This window comes from Mustela erminea, chromosome 4 (genome assembly GCF_009829155.1).
Source record: "Mustela erminea isolate mMusErm1 chromosome 4, mMusErm1.Pri, whole genome shotgun sequence".
Lineage (NCBI taxonomy): Eukaryota > Metazoa > Chordata > Mammalia > Carnivora > Mustelidae > Mustela > Mustela erminea.
Window position 1 is genome coordinate 72,754,507 of NC_045617.1, and position 27,428 is coordinate 72,781,934.

At 35.4% G+C, this 27,428-nt stretch overlaps 1 protein-coding gene across 11 annotated transcripts in view; it reads left to right on the forward strand.

The window, feature by feature from the left end:
• PTPRK (protein tyrosine phosphatase receptor type K) overlaps nucleotides 1-27,428 on the forward strand; it is a 553,251-nt gene that overhangs the window by 409,977 nt on the left and 115,846 nt on the right. For all 11 annotated transcript variants that reach the window (XM_032339563.1, XM_032339566.1, XM_032339569.1 and 8 more), the window contains exon 8: nucleotides 24,305-24,607. In XM_032339563.1, the coding sequence (XP_032195454.1) occupies nucleotides 24,305-24,607 (303 nt within the window). The remainder of the gene's footprint in view (nucleotides 1-24,304; nucleotides 24,608-27,428) is intronic.

Genomic DNA, 27,428 nt, shown 5'->3' on the forward strand with positions numbered 1-27,428 from the left:
AAGAAATGTGTTTATTGCATTCTTCATTTTGAAAACCTATGTGAGCTTCTATTGCCTCCCTAATCAGCATATACCTGAGTATGGCAAAGGCAGTCTTGTATTCACTGCCTACTTTTTCACTCAATACATAGAAAATAGAAGGCAATTATACTCGTTATTTTATTATTTCCCTCAATACTGAGTCAGAATCAGGTAGCATTATGCTCGACTCTTGCCTGTTCTTCAAGAATCAAATATCTATATTGACATTGATGTTTTATTTAACTCATTTCGAAGTGCCAGCATTCCCCTCCGCATTAAATAGCTGTGTTCTATCTGTGTTGAATTCACTGCCTTGTTTCTTCATCTGTATGTAGCCTGGGTTTGGGGGGATGACTGGTACCAGAATTTATGGAGCATTGTGCCCTCAAGTTTATTCCACTCATTCATCAAGAGTTCATCCTCTGTACATCAGTGGTGTGTTCAACTGTTAAATGGAATGTCAGCTTCTGCTTACAAGAGACAGCATATGGGGCCCCCACGTTGTCATTAAATGACGTCTAATGATGTTCATCGATGCGGACATTTTGTCAATAGCTTTCCTGATTTTTTGAGTCCATAATATTTATCATTAATTTTCTCAGTGGCTTTATATGCCTCTCAGAATATCATGAATTTGAAATCTGCTTTTGGCCTTTCTTCCTCTTTGGTGATTAAAGTTATTAATTTTATGAGGGGAAACATTATTTGCTCTCATTCTGTAAAGTAAGAACTTGTTTGGTTTACTACAAAGGTTACTGAGCTTGTTTGAAAATGATGAAAACGTATTAACAGATGTAAGCCACTATTTAAGAGTGATTTATCACAGACAGGACCGTGAGACCTAGATATGAATGGGTCACCAATATAAGAAAATTAGGTTCTCAAGTTGTGCTTCACTTTTTTGTGCTTGTGTCCTTTTATATCACTGCTTGTCTGACCACGAAGAGATTCCCATGATATTTTGACACTTGACTCTTAGGTCATTCTATATATTAAGGACCTGGATGTGTTCATTACTGGTTTAGGCTTTGATGAACCAATTCTGAGACACTGATACATTTTTATTGTTGCCCATAGAGCAAAATAATGTACAAATTTAAAAACAAATTTAACATCTGTGAATAATAATGCACATGGATTGAAAATAAGTTAGATGATAGAACTGGACCAACACAGTCTTTATGGCAGGTGTATGCCATTAATAATGTGGCAGTTATCAAGAATGTGAGTGGGTTCACTGAAAATCATAATCTTAGATTTTAAACTTCTGAAACATGTGGAAAGAGGCAAAGATGGGACAGATGGGGCTCATTTAGAAGGTTGATGTGGCTGTTCATTTTCATTTAGCTACTCTGATGGTATTTATTTTTAAGATTTTATTTATTTGAGAGAAAAGAAAGGGAGGGTGAAAGGGAGGGAATGAACGGGGGGAAGGGGGAGAGGGAGAGGGAGAAGCTGACTCCCTGATGTGGGGCTTGATCCCCGGACCCTGAGATATTATGACCTGAGCTGAAGTCTGATGCTTAACCAACTGAGCCACCCAGAGTCCCTACTCTGATACTATTCAAAGAGCTATAATAACAGTAGTATAAATTACATATAACTAAGGGAATGTAGTCGGTATTTTACATTAAAAATTTACTACTAAATTTTAATCTTCTTCTGTGGAAAACATTATATAGATATCTATAGATATGTATCACTACTTCTGTTTTCCAGATTTCTTAATACAAATTCTGTACACCGTTAGAAACTGAGTGTTGTTTTCGAGTTGCCCAAATTTGATTGAATTCCAGCTAAACCATCAAAAAGTTACACAATCTCCTCCTATTCCAGTTTCATGTTTTATAAAATTGTGGGAGGGTGTGGGAAATACCTGTCTTTTAGAGTTGCTCTGAGCATTCTATAAAATAGTATTTTTCCATAGCACACATAGATTTAATACTTAAATGCTTCTATGTCTTTTTCCCCACTGTGTAATCACATCAATAAGTTAAAAATTTTGGTTTGCTTTTGTTATTTTACTGGGTTTTTACCGATGATATTTAATTGTTTGGGCTAATTTTTATTCACTAAAATGATTAGATGAGCATGTTATTTTAGCATCATATAGAGGAAGCAATAAAATTAGTATAATTTTTAAACAGTCTGGTATTGGCACTAAAACACTTTTGGCTCTTAACAATGTGCTTGGAACAACTAATTCTGAGTGAAGTATGTTTTTGCTGATATCAAGGGCTTTGGTTTGGTTTTGGCATGACCTGGTGACATAATGAAGCAGTTGAGCTCACTTTCAGATCTGTGTGAAATGAAAAGAAAATTGCAATGATGAGATGGTTGACAAATGAAAAGAAATGCAATTGTGTCAAAGAGAAAAGTAGAGGCCTCTTGCTGCAGGGTCCTTGGCATGCGTCCATGAACAGGGGCTGCTCTCTCGCTCAGCACGCCATGTCATCTCAATTATGTCTCTCAATGTGAGTCTTTACCCCGTGATAAGGAGCTGCAGTGAGGGAATCAGGCTTCCCATTGGAGAAGCTTGACAGTCCTGCTTTTCCAAAATGTCTTGGTATTATTATTTAACACAGATATTTTCATTTTTTTTTCTTTAAGATTTTATTTATTTATTTGACAGACAGAGATCACAAGTAGGCAGAGAAGCAGGCAGAGAGAGAGGGGGAAGCAGACTCCCTGCCGGGCATAGAGCCCGACGTGGGGCTTGATCCCAGGACCCTGGGATCATGACCTGAGCTGAAGGCATATATATATTTTTTTAAGATTTTATTTATTTATTTGACAGACAGAGATCACAAGTAGGCAGAGAGGCAGGCAGAGAGAGAGGAAGGGAAGCAGGCTCCCCGCTGAGCAGAGAGCCAGATGCGGGGCTCCATCCCAGGACCCTGGGATCATGACCTGAGCCAAAGGCAGAGGCTTTAACCCACTGAGCCACCCAGGCGCCCCCCCTCATTATATTTTTAAAGGAGCTGTGATGCGTGTAAAATGACATACGATGAACACTTCCGCTTTTTTTCAGGTTTTGATAAAATAACTGATGATTTATAATTTGTTTATAGTTAGTTATAAACATCATTGGGTTTTTTTTAAAACTTGGACATAACAAAAAAAAAACTTGGACATAACTAGTATTTAAAGACATCAATAGAATAAATACCATTTATTCCCCTATCACTTTGTGCATTGTACTCTTTTGGGCTAGAGGACCTAATACATGCTTCTGCTCACCCAAGGAACATCAAAAAGATGAGATGATTGTCTTTAAAGGAAACAGATTTAATATGTTCATTTAGTGAAAACTAGTGAAGTAATTCTTCATTTGGTAGGTGAGTTTTAAGTGAGCATTTACTATGTGACATTGTGCTTAAATCCATGATGAATGAAAAGAATGGCATGATTTTTATCTTTGTGAAATGCACAGTCCCCTTGGAAGAGAGAATGCATTCTAAGAGTCTAAAAAGCATTTGAATTAGACAGTATTTTACCAGGAGAGTAAGATTAAAAGCCACAGCCATGATGATGAGCTTGAATCATTGTTTTAGTTAATATTTTCTTTCAATAGACTGTTTTTAAGGTGTTAGGAAAGTACAAATGATATTTTTGAAAAAGGATTCCTTAAATAATTATAATTCCCTAAATGATTATAATAATAAAGTAAAATGTAACAAAATATCTTTAAAACATGTATTTCTGATGTACTTCATTCCTTGAACTGGACAAATGAGTTGTACTTTAGAAAATACGTACAAAAATGCATCCTCAGAGCATATAGAAGAAAGAGAAATGAGATGAAACAACTATACCTCAGTTGCTGAGTACATTTTAATGATTTTTTTTTAAGGCCTTCCACTTACTACGTATTTTTTTAAAAAAACAAGCAAGCAAAAATCCCATGTGCTAGTGAAGTATAAGTGTATAAGTAACCTTAATTGTGGAAGTATAATATTTGAATTTTTAAATTTAGTTTATTTATGAGAATTTATTAGTACATGACTGGATATACAGTCCTCATTCAAGAAAAATCACTACAATTTCAGAAAAATCAAAAACTATTTACTTGGTTATTTCTTTAAATTAAACCCAGTTTTGAAGAGTTCATAGTAAGGTACCTTTTACTAATTGCTCAGATGGTTTGTGCTTACCAGATACTCTTTTTACATTTTAAAAGTCATACCAGAATGTTCCAAGAAAGCATTAGAGTAAATTAGAATATTATAAATAGCTACAGTTTGATCATGACATTTGGTTGCTGGAAATGTCCTTGAGCAACCATTCATGTGGAAGATAAATAAGCAACAAAACACTTTACATTCAAAACCAGAATTTTTGAAATTTTCAGTACTAGTGTTTAATGCTATATTGAAGACTTCACTTGCAGAGAAAAAGAGTTTGCATTCACATATGAAAACGACTGGGTGGGCTCAAGGGATTCAGTTTAACAGGAAAATTTTATGTTTAGCAGCATTATCTATTCTTTTTAAAGTTTTCTATTTGTTAGGTTTCTGTTAGATTTGGGGGCTGTTTTTATTTCAGGTTAGATGTTTTCCCTAGTGCTTTACACACATATTCTTCAAGGACCTGAAAACAGGGAAAGTAATTCAGAAACATACTTTTTTTTTTTTTCAAAAATTATTTAACTCTGCATTTTGGAAATTATAAATGAATGCTTTTATTTTCTATATGGGGGGTAGAAGATGAGTTAAATAGCCACAGGTAACATGTAATCCAGTTTGGAAGATAAACAAAAAACAACCTTTTCCCAAAAATCTTAAGGATTTTTTTTTTTTTTTTTTTAAGATTTAGTTAATTAGAGAGTGGAGGTGGAACTTGGGGGAGGCAGAGGGAGAGGGAGAGAGAAACTCAAGCAGACTCCATACTGAGCTTGGAGCTGACGTGGGGCTTGATCTCACAACCCTGAGATCATGATCTGAGCCGAAAACCAAGAGTCAGGCGCTTAACTGACTGCACTCCTCAGGCACCCCCACCTTCAGGATTTTATTCTTGTAAGTGATAATGTTATTAGACCCCTAATACAGAATTATAATAAAACTAAAAGCCACATTCCATTCATACAATGTGCCAAGTATTTTTCTAAGCACTTCATGTGTAGCATCTTATTTAATCCTTACCACAGTACTTTGAGGTAGATACCATCTTTCCCCTTTTCACTGAGCTAGGAATAATGCATGTGGATGTTAAGTAACTTACACTTAAGTAACTGGAAGTCATGGAACCTGGGTGGCTCGGTCGGTTAAGTATCTGCCTTAAGCTCATGATCCTGGGGTCCTGGGATCGAGCCCCTCGTTAGGCTCCCTGCTCAGCAGAGAGCCTGCTCCTTCCTCTCCCTCTGCCTGCTGCTCCCCCTGCTTGTGAGCTGTCTCTCTCTTAATCAAATAAATAAATAAAATCTTAAAAAAAAAATAAAAGGCTATCTGGAAGTCCCATTCCATAGCTCATGCCCTTTAATGTATTACGTACTCATACATGGGCTCACAAATAGAAGTCTTGACTCTCCTATTGTGGCTACATTTAGTAACTTAGTTAATAGAACATGTGTAGAAGCATAGAGGCTAGGCAATATTCCTGTGAAACTTGTTCTAAACCAATGAAACAGGCTACTATAAATAAAAGCAGTGCTCAAAGGTTCTTGACCGCAGCAATCACAGAGCATGAGTGACAGTAAATCCACATAAACAGTACAGATGCAGGTTCTAATTAAAGAACTAATTCTTTAGGTCTCCATGTGAGTGAAAAAGATGTTTAATATGCTTTTAATGATACCATCTGTTCTATAGTGTAACCTAAAATACAATAAATTGTTTATAAATTAAACTCAGAGAGAACATCTGAATTTTAAGTTGGAATATCAAATCATCTAAGATACCAAAAGTTTATTCTTCCTGTGCTTTGAAAAATAACATCCATTGGCTTCAAGAATATTTTTTTTCCTCTGTCTTGATGAGGATTATTTTGTTTTTTAATGTTCAAAGTCCTTAGATTTCATAACAACTCCTTTAGGGTAAAATTGTTTGAAGTTAATATATTCATTGCTTTCTTACTCTATGCTTAGCCCTGAATAAGAAATAAGTGAAGTAATAACTATGTTGCTTGCCCTGGAGAAACTTGCTCTCTAGTTGGGAAAATAAGAAAAAATACTTAAAAGATCAGAAAACAATAAAAGGGGTTCAAAATGAATGTCATTATACTAGCCCAATATTCTTGATAGATAAAATTTTTTAAGCACTTGTCAAATTTCCAACATTAAGTGTACACTTCCTTCTGTCAAAGATTTTCCACCTTGGGTTTTTCAAAGGTTCTGCAATAACCTTTCCCCCTCCTGTCACTTGATTTCTCCCAGTAATTTGATATTTTTGTTATTCAAATTGAAATAGTTACTTCGCTTCTTAAGCATTAAATATGTTAATGCTATTTCCAGAGAATACATATGGTCAGTAGTTTAAATTTCACTTTACAACTAAATTCAGACATAGAATTTTAATGGTGGCTTTTCTGTTATTAAAGTAACCTTCAATCAGCAAAAATTTATAGCTCATTTATTATGTTCCAGGAACTTACTGACTGCATTAAATCCATTTAATTTATATGTTCATCCATTCATTCATTCATCAACCCAAATATTTATTGAATAGTGATTTTGTAACAGGCATTTTAGTATGGGGAGCTTGGAAATAATAAAGATTAAAAACATAAATTATTAATGATATTAGATGGCAGTAAGTGTAGGGAGATAAATGAAGCATTGGTGGATCTTGGATTTTTAAAAAGATGGTTAAGGAAAAGTTCACGAAGAAGGTGACATTTAAGTAAAGCTGTGAGTGACACAAGTGGCTATTCTGGAGAAGAACGTTGTAGACCCAGAGAAGAGGAAGTGTAAAGCCCCTGCAAGAGGCAACAATGTGCTTGGCTTATTTGAATAGAGTCCAAAGAGTAGATTAGACGGAGAATAATGGGTCTGAGGCCACAAGACCTGAGGTTGGGCGTAGGGTTGTTAGCAGTGGGTCCTGTTTTCTGGCTTCAGTTCCTGAGTTGGGCCAAGAAAAATTCAGAGCCAAGCTCTTAAGCAAGCAAGCATTTGGTGGTGGAAAGGAAAGTGTAATGGGAAAGTGGGAAGTGGGCCGGTCCAGCGAAGTGGCTGTGCTGGGGTCAAAGCTGTCTTGTTTTTTTCTGTTTGCACGGGTTGTGGGGCTCTGAGGGAGTTTGCCTCCAGTCATCTAAGGGAAGCCTTCTACCTGTGGGTAGGGGGAGTTTGGGGCCCAGTTTGGTTCTTGTTGGAACTGTCATGGCAGCCATCTCCCACAAGGTGGGGATCAAAACCACAGTGTAAAGGTATTATAATGAAGCCATAGGTTTCTCTAAGGTGGGCCTGATTAGGGAAGAGGGGATGCTTGTGGGGGTGGGTGGGTGCTGGTTGTTTCCCTGGACTGCTGGGTCCCAGGAGTTTACCTAGAAGTGTTTACCAACACTTTTGGAAGTTTATCCAGAAGTGTTTGCCTTCACCATACAGGCTTTGCTCCTCCTGGTAAGAATGAATACAGTGATAGAGAAGTAAAGTGATATACTAGGAGTGGAAATGTTCCTTTGCTGTCCATCATGCAGTGAGGATTCCCTGCAAACTTATTCTTTATGGAGGTTCTTCATATTCACTCCCTCCGCAATGAAAACACCCCCTCAGCCTTCAGAAAAGAGCTTGACTGTTATTCTTATAGTGAAACAACTTACTGTTCCTGTCATCAATAAAATTTCATTAACCTCTTTGGTCCAGTATGCTTTAATTTTACCACATTAAGGTGCAATTTACCTGTATGTGTGCCTGTTCTTTCACCACACTGTGAGTTTTGCAAGGAAAGAGGACATATCTTACATATTTTTATATCCTACAGAATTGGTCTGGCTCATAGGTATTTACTCGCTAAATATTTGTTAAAGTTAGTTGTTCTAGTGAAAATTGGCATTGTAGTTTATGCTTTGTTTTAAAAATATTTAAAACATAGTTTCTGATTATTTAAACATGTATTTATTTAGCACTATTTCCTCAAGGCCCATTTTACATGTTCTGCTTATGTCTGTCTATATAGGGCATAGTTTCTGGTTTCAAGTTTACCTGTTAATACAGGAGACCTGAACACACAGACATATAAGATGAATGGAAGATATTATGCATTAAATGCCTTAATAGAAGTACAGATAAAGCCTTTGAGAATTAAAGATCACTTATTACTTTGTAAGGTATCCTGGGGCAGGCTTGCACTGGGAAAATAGTGTATTTTTAACAGGGCATTCAAGATTCCATAGGGAGATCTACAGGAGGAAGATACTGCAAGTAGATGGAATGAAATGAACAATCGTACGTATGTTGGGCAGTTCACATTAGCTTTAGTATCAGTTGAGTAGACTGGCTGGAGTATAGGACATTGGGAGAAGTATATGAGATAAAATTGTATTTGGAGATCCTTGGTTTCTAGGAAGTATTGTTTGTTTGTTTAACTTATTTGTTTAACCTAAGAAATTTTCCACAGTGTTTTGAATAACCAAGTTATGTAATCAGAACTGCGTTTTGGAAGGTCTGGGTGAAGAAAGCACTGGGGAGTGTTGGGAGTAGCAAGAATTTCCAGTAGTTTAGGTGAGAGAGGATTAGGCCCTGGATTAAAGAGAGGGACAGAGAAATGCCATAGATCTTATGAAATGGTGCAATAAATAGATTGGGTTACTGATTAGGGGCTAAGTGAGGATCAGAAGAGTCAATAATATTGTTAAGATTTTTGTAGAGGAACCAAAGTTTTCAAGGCTACTAAGAACAAACAAAATAATTTCTTAATGCTTTTGTACTTTTACTGTTTCTTCTGTGACTATCTAGAAATTAGGAGCTTCTACATAATACTTTAAAATGTAGCCTTACTAGTACTAGTTATTAGGAACAAAGGAAAGCAATGTCCTTGGTCTTCATTTCCATATGTTGTCACCATTTTGTGTTGTTCTGTGAAATCATTTGAAAATGTTAGTAACTTTTAACAGAAAACCTCTTCATCGAATATTTTGCATAAAGTATTTAATGATAAATAGGGTGCTTTTTTACTTAGACGATTTAAGGGGATTTCATTTTTTTTTAAGGCCAATATATAACACACTAGAATATTTGTCTAACCCTATAGACTGGCTCAAGGCTCAGTCCAAGCTCTAAGCCTAATTGTTGAATAAGTTTCCAAAGGTAAGGAAATGAGTGCTTCAGAATGCATGTCAAGATGAATCACCTATAACATATTCCTGCCTTCTATGTCATCATATATGGGACTTAATGCAGATCCGGGGACAAAATCAATTAGTATAATAAAAGATATTTCACAAGAGAAGAAGGCTATAATAGAACATAATAGAAAATCTATAATAGAACATTAAAAAAGTAAAATTAGGTTTTGAAGTTGGAAAATATTAGCCCCCCCCCCGTATTTATGGAGTATAAAGATGTTTATTAGTTTTTTCCTGGACATTGTCAGACTTTAAAATAATGGACATAAAATAAACAGTGCTTAAAAGTTTTAAAGATGGAAATATTCATTAAGCTGACCTGGTTATGAATTTTACAGTTGTTAGATTATTCACAAACTTTAAAATGACCATATTTGTTTTTCTAGTAATTAAAAAAAAAATTGCCCTGGTTCCTTTATCTTAAGAGATCATAAATCTTCGGTTTTAATGCAGTCTCAGATTTTCCAGGTAGAAGTTAAGGAATTCATTTTTCTTATCTATGTCAATTTCCTAATTTACAAATGAGCTGAAGCAATTAATTCTTGCAAGTCTCCTATATTAATTATAGTGTTAGGCAGGTTTCTTTGCAGTTTTGTAATTCTTTTTGTCACATTTTCACTGTGTTTACTATCTCAGCTTGATGCTCGTTGACATGCTGATTCATGTTTTAGTGCACTAGGTAGGTTTTATTCATCTAGAGGAATGAGTATAAAGAGGTCACACCTTATAATCGCACTGGCATTTCTAGTGTGTGTAGGCCATATATCTCCTTTTAATTTAATCTCTGAAAAATGTACAGGGATTTCTGCAGCTAAGCTGTACAAATCGATAAAATTTATAATCAAGGCTGTCTAATCTCTGCACCTAATATAAAACTTCACAACTATTGATTACAAGTGAAGGATCTGCAAGCTGTTAATCATGCATGAAAGCATGGGATAAATGGTGGCTTCAGAAAAGGAAATGGACAAATAATCATCACCCCTGCAGTCCTTATCTGTCTTTCTATTCTCCTGAAGCAAGCGTGTTACCAGACACTTGAATTTTAAAATCAAATGATGTGTTAAAGTGTGTCAATAGCCATTATCACTTTGGAAATTTGTGTACTGTCGCTTTTTACATATAATTTAGAAGTTTTCTCTTCTTCAGAATTGGGATCAAAAGCAAATTAGTCTATTGACTATGTTTGCAGAAGGAATGAAAGAAGGACCCAAGTTGACACAGTAAAAATCATGGTCTTTGTAAAGAGCAAAATGGTCCATACATACTTGGCAAATCATTATAATGTCATTGTTGTTAAAATGGACCCTCTTAACACTTCACTAACTAATATTCTTCATAGTAAGGTTTCTAGTTTGAATTGAATGACACATTCAAGGACAGATGTAAGATGTTTACAATGGAATTATGTAATTGAGGAAAACATGTACTATTTCTGCATCGGAGCAGTGTCAGAAATGTTGGGATAAAAATATACATGTCAATGCATTTTTTTTTCCTGTCAGACCTATCCATTCAGAAGAACAAAAATTAAAATATATTACAGATTCACATTTATATGTACTTACAAAGTCATATAGACATGAAAAACTAAGAAATTTTAATAAATTTTACATCATGATGATGGAGTAGGGAACCAGAAATTGACTGGCTCAGTTATAATGGCTTACAATAAAGTACTGGTGTGTCTCACTCAGAATTATTGGTCCAACATTCTATATATGAGTATCTGTGGGAGCATAGTGAACAAATGAACCTATCCTCAAAGTGCATACAGGAAATGAAGACAAAAACAAATTCATTTAAAGTAATTTTTGAAACCTATATTATATACCGTACTATCTGCATATGGCAAGCGCTTACAAAAGGAATACTAAATAAGCTTGTAGTGGCTCAGCACAACCCATTGTGGAGCAATAAAATTTGTAAAGTACTGTTCAGTGGAGAGATCATGGACATAATCTTCACACAAATATTAAGGTGATTTACCAAGTGGAAAGAAAAGGAATAGAAATTATAGCCAAATGCTGAACCTCAGCTAACCACAGAGTCTCATCAGTGGCACAGAGCAAGCCTGTGCTGCTCACACACTGGCATGGAAGCCTGGGAGCCTCTGACGGCTGCTGACGGCTGTCTTGCTGATCTGCTGGTTAAATGGCTGTTGGCTGATCTAGACCAGCCTCTGGACTACAGCTAGGGCAATGAGGCTCTGCTCTACCTGTATCTCTTATTCTAAAAGTGATGGTGGAGTTTAAGAACCAACAGGAGCTCACAGGACTTTTTGAGATACAGGTTGAAAACCCCCCTGCCATCACATTCGCCTCGTTCTGTGCCCAAAGCAAGTCGTAAGGCAAGCCCCAAACCAAAGGGTGGAGAGAGAGAGACCCCACTTCCTCAGTGGCAGCAAAGTCACATGGCAAATAGTGTGACTACAAGAAGTTAAGAATTGGAACCTGCATTGTAACTACTACACAGAATTGAGTTCTTAGGTTTTATTTTCATTAGGTTTTTAACATTAAAAATATATTAAAATGATTTGCTTTACTGTTCAGAAAATAAAATTTCCAAGCACATACCATGGGCCAACCAGCAGGCTTGGTATACAAAATACTTACCTCATGTTTTCAGACAACCTAAGGAGTATGTCGTTTATCTCCTTTTAGGTATAAAAAAAGGGCATTGAAAATCATCTTCGGAGTTTTGCCATCACTATATACAACTCCTCTAAAGCCATTTTATTTTTTACACTACATATTATATTTCCATATTGTGTTTTTTTAGGGTTATATAAAAATCACTCTACCTCTTGTGTTTGATTAATGCTGTTGCTAAATATTTTTGTGAAAGATAAAGTTGCTTTTAAAGTAGGAGTCGATTTTTCTTTTTTTCCTTCCATAAATTAAGAAAATGCCTTTTCTTTTTTCTACTTTATGCTTTACTCAAGTATAGGCAGGTATCTATTGAGACTTTTTTTTAATTTTATTTAGTTTATAACACATAAGTAGAATATCCAATATCAGAGATGAAATGAAGTGGATTCGTTGATGGTAATTTCATTTCTTCCAATATAGTCTAATATTATCACATAAACATTTAAGAGAAAAAAGCATTAAAGAATCCCCAAATTTTCAACTGCTCCTGTTCTGGAACAAGGGTTCATGATAAGACATTCCATAAGATTTATCTATTGGAAAAAGAATTATCTTTGTCTTTTTTCTTAGTCAGTTTGGTATTCTTGTTCTCTAAAAATCAGATGCTTTCCTTAATATTATTTTAGAGAACATGCAAATGTTAAGGCTATTAGAATTATCTAATAAACTTCAGTCAGACTCTCGAAAGCAGTGAAAATGACATGTTTTGGTTTAATTTGATGATGTGCTTAGTACTATTCTGATGGTGCTGGGTAAATATTTCTGTGACTCTGCAGGAGGGCTGAGTGAGCCATACACCCTGTCATTCTATTTCCCCTGAGTCCAAGCTTGTCATTTTAACAACACAGCCAGAAAGCCAGAAGAGCTGACAGTTGGTTTGTGATTATTCCTGGACCTGAGGCTCCCTCATGTTACCGTACTAATCAAGTCATCTCGCCAACTTATCATTAACTCGATTTGACCCATGGGAGCAGAGATGAAATCTTTTTGGCAAGACTAATGATGCTGTGAGATTGAAAAGATGTGCAATGTAAAACCTTGATTATCCTCAATCCTTAGCACAAGGTAAAGAATAAAAATGCAAAGCATCAGTAGGGAAAAGTAAAGACAGTCTCTTCCAAAGTTCTTAAGTTTTTCCTCCCCCAAGGTATGCCAGTGTTTTCTTCCTTTTTATTTTCTTTTCGTTCACCTTTGTTCAGAAATTTCATCTCAATTATTTTTTTTACTTTACACTAACAAATATTTTCCCTGGCAGTCAGGAAATTCACTTTCCTTGTATTTGTGTTGATAAATGGAATGAAAATTGTGCTTTGCAGTCAGCTTCGAGGATTTCTGATGGAAAGGCAGCCAGGAGCACGGAAGCTCCCTGTTACGCTTTAATGTTCTTAGTTTGTGTACATCTTTGACAAGATCTTTTTTTTTTTTTTTCCCCTTGGCATGAGCTTTGGGACATCTTCTATTTTTCTCTGACTGACAGCTGGATAATAAGTTTTATCATTAAAAACTGATTCTAGGGAAAGATGATCTTTGCTCTTGATTCTCTTGTAGCTGCTAAAGCTTCTGTTTTCACAACTCTTTCAGAATAACTAGAGATTATCACTACAAAAGGACATGGATATTGACCTGTCATGTCACGTGTTGTTTAGCAAGTACCAAAAAAAAATTGAATTCCCTTTTATCTATTATCTAGAACCACTTATTAAATCATCTTGCTGTTGAGAGGTGACTCAAAGTCAACATGTTCTTTCTGTTCATTGCCTTTATTTTTCTTAACCTTTAGAGAATTATTAAGGAATTCTTCATATTATCCTATCAAGTTGGGTTAAATATTTGACACAAAAATTGTTACAGACATAAAGCCCAGGCTTGATCTGTTTAGAATTTAAGTAAGGGCAGTGATATGTGAACTTTTTTGTTTACTTGCTAATTGTATATTCCTGGCTATAGATTTGATATGTGAATTTTCTGCCCTGTCTTTATTTTTTCTTGATTTTATGTGGCCACTTTCACTGTAACAACTAAGAAGTAGGTGAGCAATATGAGGGAAAAAGGAATGGGAAAAGTTAGTAAAATTGCTGATGAACATTTGGCAGGGAAAACAAAGAAAATCTAATAAAACTGACATTTCTCATCACATATCTTCCTAAGATTTATTGGAAATGAATGAATGGAAGAGGACTTGATGCCAATGTGGTTGCATATTTGTCCACAGGGCAGTTAATAAAAGGAGTTGAGATTCATCAGCTAAAGAATAGAATGGGAAAGGAGTAGATTTTGCTTGAAGTTCCAATTTCTTTACCTGCTTCTTAATGTAAACTCCCCCAGCCCTGTTTTCCAAGTATATCACAAATGGCCTTACCTTATAACCCTTTTAATTCCAGGGGCACCTAGGTGGCTCAGTCAATTAAGCTTCCGACTCTTGATTTTTTTTGGCTCAGGTCATGATTGTAAGGTCGTGAGATCGAGCCTGTGTTGGGCTCTGTGCTGGGCATGGAGCCTCCTTAAGATACCCTCTCTTTCTCCCTCCCTTTCTGCCCCTCCCCCCACATGTTCATGCATTCTCTCATAAACAAATAAACCAACCTTTTAATTCCACTGCTGGTGTCCTCAGTCCTTATGTCACAGATTTCACCCAGTCTGAACCCGCCCTGACTGATGACTTAGGGTAAAGAGTTGGATTAGTGTATATACTGAACACAGATTTCAAAAAATAGAATGATCTAGAGAGTTTGACTTCTTTTTGTTTTTCTTTTTTTTTTACCAACCTAACTTTGAACTGTTCATGGCTCACCAATTTCCAACCCAAAGTTACCTCTATCCCTGCTGAAGTCACACTACTTCTTAGCCCCTTAGTCTCCCCTAACACACTGCAATCTTTGGATTTCTCTACCAGTCCTGCACTTGATATGCCCTCCAAATTAAGTTTTCTGAAGTAATTAATTCATTATATCAATTTTCTGCCACTCAGTGACTCTCTGTAGCCTTTTATTTTATTTCCTTTTAAAGACTTTATTTATTTATTTGACAGATCACAAGTAGGCAGATAGGCGGCAGAGGGGTGGGGGGGAAGCAGGCTCCCCGCCGAGCAGGGAGCCCCATGCAGGGCTGGATCCCAGTACCTTGGGATCATGACCCAAGCTGAAGGCAGAGGCTTTAACCCACTGAGCCACCCAGGCACCCCATCTCCATAACCTTTTCGATCAAGTGTAATCTCTTACCATGCCATCCAACATATTCCCCATCTTTTCCCAATCAGTTTTTTCTACATAGTCACCTACTAGATAACTTGTTCAGCAGCCAAACAGGATTTGCATTTTGTTTCCCTTTCCTTTTGTATTATTTACCCAAACTATGTCTATGGATCGTCTTGTCTTATCCATTGAAATCTAATGCTGCCAGATGTCTCCTCCATTTGACAGGAGGAAGTTCTTTCTCCCTTTTGAATTCCTGTAGTATTTTATTCTATTCATTTACCATTTATATCATACTGTTTTAATTCTTTATCTTTTTTTCTTAGCTAACATCTTTGCTAAATACACTGTGAGCTCCTTGAGGCCCATTACTGTTTCTTTCACTTTAACATGCTCCACAGTACCTAATATCATCAACTTTATGTAAGAGGCAATCTGTTTTTATTTCATAACAGGTGAATGACTTATACAAAATATTTTAATATCCTTTGCTGCATGAAGGTTACTCCATTACTATATTTCTTCCCAAGTTTCTGCCAAAATTTTGCTCCACAACTTTCTTCAATTTCTTGTTTCTGTCCCAAATTTCTTTCACTAGAAATGTAAAAGAGAGGGAAGGAAAGAGAACTGTTTTATAAAAATCACGTGTATGGGAATACCTAATACAGATTTAAAAATGGAAAGTAAAAAATTGGGAAGAAAGGACATTTGATAAATTTTGGAATGCTTGACGGCATTAATGAATGCGAACTCCATTGTTTTTTCATCATTGTGGTTACTTATGTTGTTGTTATAGGTGGTATTTCCTGTGATGCCCCTATGTGCCATTCACCATGCTAGGCCATTTCTTTCAATTATTTAGTCCTCAAAACAGCACTTGTACCCAGCTTATATATAATATGGTGAGTTTTCAGAAATATCCTTCTACCTCAGGTTATTCTATGACTATTTATTTCAATTTAGAAAATGAAAAATTTCATGTATTCATATCTCAGAAATAAAAAGAAGTTCTTGGTAAGGAACAAGACTAATGGATCATTGTAAAGACTTAAGATAATTTTATTGTTGAATTCTTTGATAGAATTTTCTCTGAATTAATGTCATAGTAGTAGAACAGTCTTGAGTCTCTGTTATTTATACTCTAATATAAAAATTCATCTGTATGTAGTCAGCCCCCCCCTTCAGACCTAGTAGAATTAGGAGGAATGGTATAACAGAGTGCCCATCGTATGTACAGTATATGTATATAAATGTACATGCACAAATATGTGTGTGTGTAGCTGAAAAAGTCCCATCTCAATAAAAACTGGGGAATAAAGGGCACATGCCAATTATGAGAAAATGTAATTAGACAGAGATGTCCTCTGAGTTATTACAGATGCCATAGAGCTCAAAATAATTGAGTTTTGTGTTCTGTGTGTTTACTTTGTTGAATGAGTGTTTCTGAATATTACACTAGGTCAAAGTAAAATTATGTTTAAAGTCACTATTTTAGTAAGAACAGTGCAGTTTGCAGCACTTATTAAGCAACTGTGAAAAAATACAGATTTAAAAACACTATATTGACCTAGTAGAGTGAATCTCTGCCTCTTGGAAAACTATTTCTTTCCACAACTCTTTTAGTTTTTGTATACCAGTTAATAAAATACTACTGAAATTATGGTAGTGGTTTATTCACAAATGTATAGGTTTATAAAGCTACCCTCCCCTAATTTTAAATGAGAATTTTAAAAATTTGACTTATATGAGGGTCAAAGTGAGCAGCACTTAATACACCAAAACAAAATGCTTGCTGTTAGATTTGAACCCTTGGTATTTTTTTACGTACTACATAATAGATAGAATTTTTGCCAATTCATATAAATACTAAATATCCTCAAAGAATTGAGGATGTAGAGCTGTTTTTTCTCCAGTGTATAAGCTGTGAGCATTTATCTATCTATGTATTTATTTATTGAATATGGGATTAGTGAGTTGCTTCTGCTGGTTTTTTTTTTTTCTTTCTTCAACTTTTAATTTAAATTCTAGTTAGTATATAGTGTAATACTGATTTCAGGAGTAGAATTTAGTGGTTCATCACTAACATACAACACCCAGTGCTCATCATAACAAGTACCTTATTTAATACCTATCACCCATGTAGCCCTTTCCCCCCATCAACCCTCAGTTTATTGTCTGTCTTTAAGAGTCTCTTTTGGTTTGTTTCTGTCTCTTCCCTCCCCCTTCCTATTTGTTCATCTTTTTTTGTATCTTAAATTCCACATATGAGTGGAATCATATAGTATTTGTCTTTCTCTGACTGACTTACTTTGCTTAGCATGATATATTCTAGCTTCCTCCACATTGTTACATATGGCAAGATTTCATTATTTTTTATGGCCAAGTAATATTCCATTGTAGATCCATATAAACGTGTATACACACACACACACACACACACACACACACATCTTTATCCACTCATCAGTCAATGGGCATTTGGGATCTTTCCATAATTTGGCTATCGTTTATAATGCTGCTATAAATATTGGGGTACATGCTTCCCTTCAAATCTCTATTTTTGTATCCTTTGGGTAAATACCTAATAGTGCAATTACTGGATCAAAGGGTAGTTCTAGTTTTAACTTTTTGAAGAACCTCCACACTGTTTTCCAGAGTGCACCAGTTTGCATTCCCACCAACAGTGCAAGAGGGTTCTCCTTCTCCACATCCTTGCCAACATCTATTGTTTCCTGACTTGTTAATTTTAGCCATTCCGACTAGTGTGAGATGGTGTCTCATTGTGGTTTTGATTCGTGTTTCCCTGATGCCGAGTTTTGTTGAACCTCTTTTCATTGGACATTCTTCTTTGGAAAAATATCTATTCATGTCTTCTGGCATTTCTTAACTTGATTATTTGGGGTTTTTTTGGTATAGAGTTTGATGAGTTCTTTGTAGATTATGGATACTGACCCTTTATCAGATATGTCATTTGAAACTATCTTCTACCATTCGATACACTGCGTTTTAGTTTTGTCGATTATTTTCTTTGCTGTGCAGAAGCATTTTATCTTGATGAAGTCCTAATAGTTCATTTTTGCTTTTTTTTCTCTTGCCAAGTAGCTTCTGCTTTTGACATTGAGTCCCTCCATGTGGATACATTTGCATCTGGACTTATTCTTCCAGACCTAAAGAAATGTCAAGTTTGTGCATACTTTGCCTTAGCTCTAGGGCTATTCAGAACTCCTTCAAGCAGTTCCAATAGCAATTCAACTACAGCAGAATTAAATAGCACATACATTCCCTGTTTTCAGTGCTCTATAGAGGGGTTTTATAGAAGAAGCCAGAATGCAAAAGGAAATTTGATATAAAAAGATAGTTAGAAGAACATTTCTCCTTATTTCTATAGTTTATTTAGATCTATAAATAGGAAAATTAATTCTCTGATTATTTTATGATTAGCTTAGGAGAAAATGTTGAAATGTATAGTCAGTAATATAACAAGAAGATTTAAGATTTACTTCTTAAGGCTCTCAGTCCAGAAAGTGTTAAATAGTTTCCTTTTTCCTTACTACTTTTCATTTCTACTTTTTTCATGTTCACATGTCTACTTTATTTTTTAATTTATTATTTTTTCTAGTTTTTTCTTTTTTTTTAATCATGATAAGTGTACTCTTTAATCCCTATCCTCTCTTTCCCCCATCCCCCGGCCCACCTTTCTTCTGGTAATCATCAATTTGTTCTCTGTGGTTAAGAGTCTGTTTCCTGGTTTGTCTCTCTTTCTTTTATTTTTCCTTTTGCTCATTTGTTTCTTAAATTTCCCATATGAGTGAGATAATATGATACTTGTCTTTCTCTGACTTATTTTGCTTAGCATTATACTCCCTACCTCTATCCCTCTTGTTGCAAATGGCAAGATTTTATTATTTCCCTTTTTAACATTAATTCCAGTGTATTTTAAAAAAATATTTTATTTATTTATTTGTCAAAGAGAGAGAGAGATCCCACAAAACAGGGGGAGCAGCAGGCGGAGAGAGAGGAGCAGACTTCCCACTGAGCAGGGAGCCCGATGTGGGACTCAGTCCCAGGATCCTGGGATCAAGACTTGAGCTAAAAGCAGATGCTTAATCCACTGAACTACCCAGATTTCATTATTTCTTAATAATGAACAATTCTGTACATATATATATATATATATATATATATACATACACACACCACATCTTCTTTATCCACTCAGCGGTTGATGGGGTGTGGGCTGTTTCCATAATCTGGCTCTTGTAGGTGCTGCTGTAAACATCAGGTTGCATGTATTACTTCAAATTAGTATTTTTGTCATCTTTGGGTAAATACCTAGTGGTGCAATTGATGCGTTGTAGGGTAGTTCTATTTTTAATCTTTTGAGGACCCTCCATACTGTTTTCCACAGTGGCTGCACCAGTTTGTATTCCCAACAACAGCGCAAGATGTTTCCTTTTTCTCCGCATCCTCACACCAACCTGGGTTGTTTCTTGTGTTTTTTGATTTTAGCCATTGTGACAGGCGTGACAGGTTTTCTGACAGATTTTCGTTTTCTTTGAACAGACCTCTACATTTGCTGTTCAGAACCATGGTATCACTATGATGACTGCCCCCTAAAGTCATCTGTAAACTTTAGATTATTACTAGGAATATCTGCAGTTTTTGGTTTTTTTGTTGGCTTCTTGTCTCATTGTCTCTACTCATTTCCTAATTTACTTAAGTAATTTTCCCCCACTTTCTTCAATGAAGTAATATCATACATTTCTAACACAGTTACATTTTTTTAATTTACTTTTTATTTTTAATAAATTTATAATCCTTTCCTCTCCCATACTCCTACTTGTAGCAAACATCAGTCTATTCTCTGCATCTATGAACTTCATTCATTTTTCTTTCTTTTCTATTTTTTTTTATTGTTTTAGATTCCCCATATAAGAGAAATCATATGGTATTTGTCTTTTTCTGCCTGGCATTTCACTTAGCATGATACCCTTGAGGCCCATTCATGCTACCACAAATGGCAAGATTTCATTATTATTATGGCTGAATAATATTTCACTGTTTTTAAATGTACAGACACATGCACACTTTGTTTCCATATCTTGCTTTTATAAATAATGTACAGTAAATATAGGGTTACATATATTTTCCAAGTTAGTGTTTTATTTTAATTGTATAAATACCCAAAAGTAGAAATGCTGAATCATAGAGTAACTCTCTTTTTTAGTTTTGTGAGAAACCTCCAGTCCGTTTTCTATAGTGATCACATCAGTTTACATTCCCAACAATAGTGCTCAAGGGCTGTCTTTTCTCCACATCTTTGCCAACACTTGTTTTTGGGCTTGTTTTGTTTCTGTTTTTGTTTTTGTGTACATTTCCCTAGTGATTAATGATGTTGAACATCTTTTCATGTATCCATTGGCAATCTATATGTCATCTTTGGACAAATGTGTATTCAGATCTGCTGCCCATTTTTTAATTATTTTTTTTTTTTGGTTTTTGTTTGTTTGTTTTGTTTTTTGCTATTAAGTTCTATGAGTTCTTTATGTATTTTGGTTATTAGCCCCTTATCAGATATATGAGGTATATATATTTCCTTCCACTGAGTAGGTTGTCTTTTCGTATTGTTGATGATTTCCTTTGCTATGTAGAAGTATTTTGTTTAGTATGATACAGTTCCACTCTCTGTTTTTTGTTTGTCTTGCTTTTACTTCTTTTGTGTCAGATTCAAAAAACCATCACCAAGACCTGTATCAAGGCGTTTACTGCCTATGTTTTCTTCTAGGAGTTTTATGGTTTCAGGTCTTACATTGAAGTCTAATATATTTTGAGTTAATTTTTGTATATGGTTGAAAATAGTGGTCTAGTTTCATTCTTTTTGTGTGGCTGTCCAGCTTTCCCAACACCTTTTATTAAACAGACTGTTCTCTCCCCCACTGTATAATCTTGGCTCCTTTGTTGTAAATAATTCCCTCTGTTCCACTGATCTATGTGTCTGTTTTTGTGTCAATATAATACTGTTTTAATAACTGTAGCTTTGTAATGTAATTTGAAATCAGGGAGTGTGATGCCTCTAGCCTTGGTTCTTCATTCTGAAGATTGCTTTGACTGTTCAGGGTCTTTAATGATTCCACACAAATATTAGGATTGTTTGTTCTATTTCTTTCAAAAATGCCTTGGAATTTTTTTTTTTAAGATTTTTATTTATTTATTTGACAGAGATCACAAGTAGGCAGAGAAACAGGCAGAGGAAAGCAGGCTCTCTGCTGAGCAGAGATCCCGATGCGGGGCTCGATCCTAGGATCCTGGGATCATGACCTGAGCCGAAGGCAGAGGCCTCAACCCATTGAGCCACCCAGGTGCCCCTGCCTTGGAATATTTTTTTTAAAGATTCATTTATATAGAGAGAGTATGTGAGAGAGAGAGGTGGGGAGGGACAGAGGGAGAAAGAGAGAAAGAATCTCCAGCAGATGAGGGAATTGATCTCATGACCCTGAGATCATGACCTAAGCCAAAACCAAGAGTCAGATGCTTAACCAACTGAGTCACCCAGGATTCCACACCTGAAATTTGGTAGATGTTGCATTTCATCTGTAGATTGCCTTGGGTAGTATGGACATTTTAACAATATTGATTCTTCCAATTCATGAGCATAGAATATCTTTCCATTTATTTGTATCTTCTTCACTTTTTTTTTTTTTTTTTTTTTTTTTTTTTTTTTTTTTTTAAAGTTTTTATTTTTTTATCAGAGAGAGAGAAGGGGAGAGAGCAAGCACAGGCAGACAGAGTGGCAGGCAGAGGCAGAGGGAGAAGCAGGCTCCCCACTGAGCAAGGAGCCCGATGTGGGACTCGATCCCAGGACGCTGGGATCATGACCCGAGCCGAAGGCAGCTGCTTAACCAACTGAGCCACCCAGGCGTCCCTCTTCTTCACTTTTTTTATGCTTTTCTTATGCTTTTAAAATTGTGTTAGAATGCAGGTAAGTGTAAATTGAATAGTAGGATAAAATGAAAAGATGGATGAAAGAGAGTGATCATTTGAAAATAGAGAAATTTAAAAAAAGGAAAGAGAAATTTATAAAAGGGGTAAATTTCAAATTTAAAATACGGTATTTTCAAGTACCTAAATACTAGATATTTAAAAAAAAAAACTAAAACTAAAACAGAGGAGTAAATATTTACTGGTGTTTGTGCTCATCATTTTATGGGAAATTTTTATTCATATACTCCAAGTATTTTAGGGAGAAATCTTACTTTCTTTTTTTTTTCTTTTTTAAAGATTTTTATTTATTTATTTATTTGACAGAGAGAGAGGGGGAGAGAGAAAGAGAGAGAAATATCACAAGTAGGCAGAGAGGCAGGCAGCGAGAGAGGGGGAAGCAAGAGAGGCTCCCTGCTGAGCATGAGCAGAGAGCCCAATGTGGGGCTCCATCCCAAGACCCTGAGATCATGACCTGAGCCGAAGACAGAGGCTTAACCCACTGAGCCACCCAGGTGCCCCAATCTTACTTTCTTATTCTAGACTTTTGTCACAATGGATGGCCTAACCTGAACTTGACCTCTAAATTCTATCAGGTTGCTGCTGTTAGGCAGTAAAATTAGTTTATCTGGGAATTTAAGATGATGCTACCTATAACTGCCCGTCATCTTGGTGGTCAGTGGTGCCAAAGAATGTGTTTTTACTAAACTGTAGACTGAAGTTTGTGTCATGACCTCATTCCCGTGCCTGGTGGGGAAATGTGAGCATAGAGCTAGACATATAAAGAGGGTTTTTTTGGTTTTTTGTTTTGTTTTGTTTTGTTTTGTTTAATGATTAGAAGGCCACATCTTTCTTCCAACCTACTTATAATGCTTAATGTAAACCACATAAAACAAAAGTGATAAAATAAGGGGATTGGATACTGTGAATAATCAGAAGGCTGGCACAGAGCATTTAAAACCCAAGCATTGGATTCTACCATGGATTAATTTGCATGTATATGTATGTATTTTTGTAGTTTTGAGGTTTTAAATGGGCACCAGAGTGTATTTCAGACGGCACATATAATGCATTGAACTAGAATCCCCGTTTGGGCTTGCCATCTGTGTGCCATGCTGATGATTTTTACAGAACTGAGATTTTAGTCTCAAAAATGAAAATTTATAAAAACACTCAAATTGGGTTTTTTGTATTATTTATTTTCCTTCTTTTTTGTCTACTGACTCCCAATTAGCAAGGGCATTGACTGTTCTTAGTGAGTTAAGGGAGGTTCCAACGTGGCTTTGACCTAGGCCTTGATTTTAATCTCTTTGTTCAATCAGAGTATGAAAGCTTAGCTGTGTTTTGGTTTGTTTACTGTGTAGACTTTGCCATGGCCATGACTTTCATAGAGTAATTATTTTGATTAAGTTAGACGATTAAAGTTAGTCTTGCATGAGGAAAGAATACACTTGGGAAGCAGTGATGGATGGACTCCAGTCTTCAGAATGTTTAGTTCTGCCAGCATTTTCCAGTTGAATGGAAATTCACCTCCCAGTTTGGTTTGGGTGACAGTGAATGGACTGTCAGACCTGAGTGTTTCCTAGAAAAGACAGAAAGAGATCAAGAAGGATCGATGACAATGCAAATATCCACATGTGTTCTTGCCATTTTTCTCAGATATTTTTCTGCTTTGATGAACAACATCATTACTGAAATAATAAATGTTAATTAATATCTGTGTCACTTTTTGGTAAATGGTAGTTTAGTATTACAATTAGACTAATTAGTATACACCATAACTGGTGACATGACAAATCATAGAGCAGAACATGTTGACTCTTACCCATTATGATGTATTAGCTAATAGACTTGCTCAGTAACGACAAGAGAAAAGAGAGATGGGGAATTGGGCGGTAACAACAACAACTATAAAAGCATTGTGGCCACATTTTCGGGGTTTTGTCTTTCCGCCATGTTCCTGAGTACTGTGAATTGTTAACATTTTCCATTTCTTTTCCCATTAGTAAATCATAGCCCCTGACCGAAACCTTCAGAAATAAGATGATGAGTAAATAAAATGAGAATAAAAGATGATTTCTGCGTTTTCCTAGGTGTACATCTGCTATGTCATGCTCAGTGTTTGATTTTACCTAGATTATTCATTGTGAAGTTGACAGCCATCTGCATCTTTGATTTATTTTTCAGAACCTATGCGAACTCCAAAGACGTTAAAGATTGCTGAGATACAGGCAAGACGCATCGCTGTGGACTGGGAATCTTTGGGTTATAACATTACTCGTTGCCACACTTTTAATGTCACTATCTGCTACCATTACTTCCGTGGTCACAACGAGAGCAAGGCAGACTGTTTGGACATGGACCCCAAAGCCCCTCAGCATGTTGTGAACCATCTGCCACCTTATACAAATGTCAGCCTCAAGATGATCCTAACCAATCCAGAAGGCAGGAAGGAGAGTGAAGAGACGATTATTCAAACTGATGAAGATGGTATGTTCATATTTCATTATTTTAAAAAGGGGGAATCCTATAATCAGATTATGTCATTGCTTACTATTTTCTCTAGAGTCACCAAAATTGAATTGGATTCCGAAATCTGCTAAATACTCTTAATGAGGTTAACTTTGAAAAGTGTTTGCCTTTAACTAAAAAGCTTAATGTTCTTCAGAGTAGCATCAAACACTGGATGAAATTTACCTCTACTGTTTTCTGTTTTTATATGTTAGAGAAATAACAACTACACTAAAGCTTAAAGTTTTTCCTATCAAATATATAAAAATAATTCTCACTATTCATGGCATTACATCATTTACCTATTGGTGAAATGCACTTGGTTAAAATTTAGTTTTTTACATTTTACAAACCAATAATGCAACTTTCATATTCCTTAACATTTGAAAACAGCATTGTTTGCCTTTCCACTCATTTTTAGATGGTTTCATGTACGTTTAAGTATAAAAGAAGGTTGAAAATCATATATTTAAGTCTCAAGAAAGGCCCTTTTCAGATATCATCAAGCTGTCATCTTTTATCCATTTTATTACCACCCAAGGAATTTAATTATATAATGTCCAATGTCTATATGTGTCACTTCAGAATTATTAATAGGAACAAACATTTATATTAATATTATAATTTACCCAAACCTGCTCTAGCATTATAGTTTGTCATTAGTGTGAATAAGTACATTTCTTGATTGAATAGAAATGTGCCCTGTACCCAAAAGTTGTACAAATGATGATACTATGATAATAACAATAATGTATTATTTCGATATTAGACATTTTGTTTTCAAAATTTACCATTATGAAAGGAAGCATGAAGGGAAAAAAACAAAACATGACCTATTTAGTGAATGGAGGCAAAGCTGAACTCTGGGAGTCAGGAATCCTGAGTTTTCGGTCCTGGCACCAATAATTCTGTCACCCTACCCAATCTGTTTGTTTACTCCTCTAGATTTCCATTTCTCATCTCTATATGGAAAGTTTAAGTAAGCTGATCTCTCGGGTTCCATCCCCTTCTGAATTTCTCCTTGAATAGCCTGTCATTAGGGCCACATTTTTGTTTGGATTTTGGAAAACAGGATGTATTTCATACCCAGGTGTTTTCAGTTACCCTCAAGTTCTGAACTTTAAGCACAGATACAAATTTGGATGACTGTCAAGTATGAGACTGCCTTAAGATAGGTCAATTAAAAAAAAAAAAAGATAGGTCAATATACTACAGTTTCTAGAAGTTTTTCCATATCACTTCAAGCTCTCTCACTTTGGAAAGTAGAAATGACCCAGGTTTGTTCTATTATTTTTGTTGTTATAAAAGGAAGTGAGAGCTTTTCAGCCTCATTTAGCTCAGATTTTGAAGAAAACAATATTGTCCTAAAATTATGCATGGAGTTATTTTCATATTCCTAAAATTTTCAAAGAATAAACCCAAGACTTATTTATGATAAGTGCATTTTGTCATGTATAAGGTAACCAAACATGATTACCTCAACTATCATGTTTGCATTTGCACCTAATCTAAGCCTTAATAACATTTCAAACAACAAAACTTGCTCTTATTAGAGCACTTGTAAACCCCCACACATACACAGAACATACCCCAACACATTATTATATATGAAAGAATAATTAGCCTAATTGTTTCATAGATGGATGGTAGAAATGGAAAGTCTAAGATTCAAAAGCTCTGAAAACTCTCTATTTCAGTTCATAAAGTGGGATAAATACTAAAATGTCTGTATTACTCTAGACCTTTTTAAGCCATGTTTTTAGTATTAAGAATGTACTTTATTAAAAAAAAAAAGAATGTACTTTATTACCTGCCCTTAAAATTTTAAAAAGTTGATTTCTTAATCATTTTATTTTTTAAATTTTTTAAAAAGATTTTATTTATTTATTTGACAGAGATGAAGCGAGAGAGGGAACACAAGCAGGGGGAGTAGGAGAGGGAGAAGCAGGCTTCCCACAGAGCAGGGAGCCCAATGTGCTCCATCCCAGGACCCTGGGATCATGAGCTGAGCTGGGGCAGACGCTTAACCAGCTAAGCCACCCAGGCACCCCTTAATTGATCATTTTAGACTCAGTTACATTTGTGCTTTTTCTGCCAATCACTCTCTAATGATATAATTCATTTTGGTGGTATACTTTGGTATGGCTTTTAGTTTGCCTTTCTTTCCCATAAACCAAAGAATGCAGCCAGGCTCATGGAACTTTATCATATTTCATTAAATTTTTAAATGTATTTTTGTGTGCACCTACAACTAGATTAATAATCAGGAAGCAAATTGCTTTGAAATCTTAAATTATGTCCTAAATTCATCAACTTCATGACTGTGCTATTTTATATAAAAACAGTTTTATAAAATCAAATTAATGATACATAATTTCAATATTGTTTCTTATTCTAGTTTTATTTTAAGGTATGTTTTGAAGAACTTTTTTACTGGCTATAATGATACTGAGTTGCATGTTACTTCATAGCATGGTCACAAAGTAATTCTTTCTACTGTAAGAATTTTTTTCTTCTCCTTTGTTTTATGTAAAAAAACTAAATGACTGCAGTACAAACTTTGTATATCTCCAAGTAACTCAGTCTTAAGATCTGCTCACACAAGCTCCAGTTTCTACAAAGAATACTTGATATGACTCAATGTTCCTGAGAGGAGGGACAGAATATCTAAATCATAATCTATTGTTGCAAAGATCGATGGGTTATGATGATCTAATTAAGTCAGTCTTACTAAATTATTGCTGCCCTATATACATGGAAAAAGAATAAATTATCAACCATCTAATAAAAGAATATAATT